Below are 4550 nucleotides of genomic sequence, written 5' to 3' on the forward strand. Positions count from 1 at the left end.
TTTTATTTTTATAATAAATTTTGTGTTATGTAAATGTACATTTTTTTAAAAAAGTAGAATAAAATATTTTACCAATTATTTTTGTAATGGTTAGCTTAAAAAAAATGATAACTATAAAAAAATATTTTCACAATGTAAACTAAATAATTAAACTTTTCTCATTTAAACATATAATTTCCAAATCATTTAAGTTTACAATAAAATAGTAATTGTATATAAACTGATTAAAATTATAATTTTACATAACGTAGTAACATACATTATTTATATACATAAAATAAATAATTCTTTATTTTTATTGTAAAAAATAATAAAGTTTAAATAAAAATACTCAAAATTATAGTACATACAAATAAAATCTAGTAAATCATTGTCATTCTTGATTCTCTTTAAAAACAATTATACCCTATTTAAATAAAAATTATTGGGACATTTAACTATTAACATTTACAAAATTTTTTTTTTTTCTTTTTCTTTTTTTCTTTCTGACTATTTAAATTTCGATCTTCCAACTCTACTTCAAATGTACTTAATATGTCAGTAATTGAAGGATTCTGAGTATCAGATAGTAATGAATCTTTTTTAACTTCCTTCTTTTTTTTTTTCTTTTTTGTTACATCTATAGGTAAATTTTCTTCTCTTATTAATTCATTGTGGGATATAGCAGGGGAATCATAACATTGACTTTTATTTTCTTTTACAAGTATATCATAATTACTATTTTTGGTTTTCTCCTTTTTCTTTTTTTTCAATTCAAATACGTTTTTATCAATTAATTCATCATTCGTATCAATAACCAAGTTTTGATTTTTTTTTCTTTTCTTAGACTTGGATGCTTTTTGATCAGAGGTTTTATCTTTTGATTCATCGTTTGTTTCAATAACTAAAGAGTGGTTTTTTTTCTTCTTCTTGAACTTGGCTAAACTTGGATCAGAGATTTTATCTTTTAATGTATCATTTATTTCAATAGCTAAGTTATGATCTTTTTTCTTTGATTTAGACTTTGCTATACTTTCATTGGAGATTTTATTTTTTGTTTTATCATTTACTTCGAAAACTAAATCATGATTTTTCTTCTTCTTGGACATAGACAAATGTTGACCAGAGTTCTTTTCTTTAAATTCATCATTTATTTCAATAACTAAATTATGATTTTTTTTCTTTGTTTTAGACTTTGCTATACTTTCATTGGAGATTTTATTTTTTGTTTTATCATTTACTTCAAAAACTAAATCAAGATTTTTCTTCTTCTTTTTGGACATAGACAAAAGTTGACCAGAGTTCTTTTCATTTATTTCAATAACTAAATTATGATCTTTTTTCTTTTTTTTAGACTTTGATAAGCTTTTTTCAGAATAATCATCTTTAAATTCATCAGTTAATTGAATTATTTCATTTTTTTTTTTCTTTTTAGTTGGAGGATAATGATCTGAAGAACTTCCTAAGGAATTTAATATACTGTTTAAAAGTAGATCTTTGCTCTCTATGGGTCTCTTTTTCTTTAGTTTTGTATTGTTACTGATTAATTCATTTGTTAAAATTGTTGGTGTCTTACAAGATTTAAAATTTCTATTTGTTTTTTCTGAAGTTGCATTTATCTTATCTGGTTTTGTAAGTATATTATTTGAAAAAATTGACTCTGATCTATCATTTTTTATTTTTAATTTTCGACTTTTCATCATTTTTTTTATCAAATCAATTTCGTCATCAGTACCATCATTGGAAGAAATGTATATTTTTGAAGGTAACATAATATTATTTGGGGTATTATCTAGAGTCAATTTATTTGATTTTGATTCTCCAACAGGGGTTATTACTTTTTTTAAAACATCTTTTTTACTTTTAGTTTTAACTTTTAATTCATCTTCTTTTGATTCCTTACTTTTGGCAGGTTTTCTACACAAAGAAGCATTACAATTAATTTGTTCAGAAAAGAATTTCTTTTTGGGCTTTTTTTCTTTATGTTTTATTGAACTCAATAATTGATTAATTAAAACATTTTTATGGTCCTCTTCTTGTTTTACTGATGGTACAATCTTTTTTTTTGAAGAATAATTTTTTTTTGATTTTGTCAACTTAATAATGGATCCATCTTCTTCTGAACTTGAGCTTGTATTTTTTGTATAAAATTTAATAAATGGATTAACAATGTTTTCATTTAAGACCTTAGTATTGTCATTTAATTTTAAGACACTTGAAGTTGGCATTTGGTTAGAACAACTTTTATTTATTTCACTTTTATCTGGAATTTTAATTTGAGAAGGTTTTAAATTAATATCATTATCACTACTAGAATCTTCTAAAATTTTTTTAATCAAATCAATTTTACTATTATTTTCACAATTCATTATATTTGATAATAATTTACTTTTATCATCACTGAATTTTGGTGATTGGAGAATTGTAGACTCTTCATTAACCGGTAGTGTTTTATATTGTTTTTTTAATGAATTTTTGTTTAAAAGTTTGTCACTCATTATGTTACAGTTCTCAGTATTGATCTCATTAACATAATTGACTTTTAATGTATTTGACTGAAGCGTTTTTAAAGATGTACCATGAAGTTTAAATGAAGAAACACTTTCATCATCACTAGAATGCAATTCATGAAATTGTTGATTTTTAATTGGTTTATATGTTTTTGTTTTATCCTTTGTTGACTTAAAATTGGATGCATCATCTACTGAAATTGAGCTTATATTTTGTGTATGGGATTCAATAAAAGGATTTACAATATCTTTATTTAATTCTGTTTTAGTATTCTCATTTAATTTTAAAACATTTGAAGTTGATATTTGTCTAGTATCATTTATATTTGGTTTTTCAATTTCATTAGTAATAATTTGAAGAGGTTTACTATTGATTTCATCATTGCTACTAGAGCCTTCATTTAAAATGCGTTTGATCAAATCAATTTTATTATTTTTTTCACAACTAATATTTGGTAATAATTTACTTTTATCATTAGTACATTTTGATGATTGAAGATTTGTAGACTCTTCATTTACCATTGATACTTTATTTTGTTTTTCATTTAAAAATTTGTTATTAATTATGTTACATCTGTGAGTTTCAAATGTGTTAATAGAATTGATTTTTGTTGTATTTAATTGGAGCGATTTTGAAGATGATACAGATGTATCATCACTAGAATACATTTCATGAAATGGTTGATTTTTTATTTGTTCGCATGTTATTGTTTTATTTTCTATTTTAGATATATTTTGTCGAAGTTTAGTGTAAATTTCATCATCAGAACTGCTTGCATATTGTATACTTCTGTTGCTTTTTGTTAAAACAGGTATATTATCTACTTTTTTATTTTGAATTTGCTTATTACAATTAGTTTCATGTTCAAAATCTATTATTGATCGTACATCATCTTCAATATCACTATTACTACATTCTGAATCGGATATCAATGATAATTTAATATTTGATTTGTTTTGAAGTAATTTATTTTCAATTTTGTTTTTACTATCTACTATTATATCTTTATTTTTAGGAGAAAAATTTTTAGTATTTAATGTCATTTTAGACAAAAATTTAACTATTGGTTTACATGGGCTTTTGAAATTATTAAGTTTATCTGGGTCAGTATTACCCGGACTAATTGAATCGTGTTTTTCTTGCTTGTACATAGTATTTTTTACCTCATTATTTTTCACATGATCAGCGTTACAATCAATAGACAAGTTATTCTTTGTAACATTAGTTGTACATTTATCTTTATCTGGACTAAAATAATTTAAAATTGTACCAACTGACACGTTAGAATTTTGATTTTTTTTTGTTGATTTTTTTAATTTTATAGGTGAACATTTAATAGAGTTATTAATTGAAAATTTCTTTTTTTTTAAATTATTGCTATTAATAACAGAATCACTTTGCATATTATTTTGTAACTTCATATTATCCATAATATCTATATTTTGATTATTATCAACCAATGTAGCAGTTATATTGGATTCATTTTCATCAATTTTAATGTCTTTCGTAATATTATTATATTGAGAATGATTATCCTTAATCAACTTACTAGGTGATTTAACAGAATCAAAAGACTTTTGTTTAGTAATTTTATTCTTGGCTAAATGTTTACGTAGTTGTTCTTGTAGTTTGTTTCTGCCTAAGCCAATATTATTAATAGTATGATCAGAATTAGGAGTTGAGCTAAATAATGGACCATTTATGTGTGTTCTATTGTCCAATGTATGAATAAGTTTTGTTTCATATGAAGATTCTGAATCACATGAAGAATTATCATTATCCTCTTTTTCCTTTTTCTTATGATCATTTTTAGCATTTTCTTCATTCGTGGATTCAATCAAAGATAAATATTTCATGGAAGAGTTGTCTTGTTCATCTTTGGAATCTCTTCCCTTACCTTGAAATAATGGTGATGTAGTAAATATATTGTGAGTTTTTGAGAAAGTATTATGTTTAATTTCATCTGAATATTCAGAATCACTTGATGAATTATCAGTATCTTTTTTTTCTATAGGTTTCATCACATTTTTAGTGTTGTTATCATTTACTAATTTTATTGA

General features: G+C 23.2%; 1 protein-coding gene across 1 annotated transcript; it reads right to left on the reverse strand.

Moving 5' to 3' along the window:
• Positions 1-338: 338 nt before the first annotated feature.
• Positions 339-4544, reverse strand: LOC112681711 (protein PF14_0175-like). The gene has a single exon (XM_025551995.1). The coding sequence runs from the start codon at positions 4509-4511 to the stop codon at positions 441-443; it is 4071 nt and encodes a 1356-aa protein (XP_025407780.1). The 5' UTR covers positions 4512-4544; the 3' UTR covers positions 339-440.
• Between the last annotated feature and the right edge of the window lie 6 nt (positions 4545-4550).

This window comes from Sipha flava, unplaced genomic scaffold, assembly GCF_003268045.1.
Source record: "Sipha flava isolate LNK unplaced genomic scaffold, YSA_version1 19589_pilon_pilon, whole genome shotgun sequence".
In the NCBI taxonomy this organism is placed as follows: domain Eukaryota; kingdom Metazoa; phylum Arthropoda; class Insecta; order Hemiptera; family Aphididae; genus Sipha; species Sipha flava.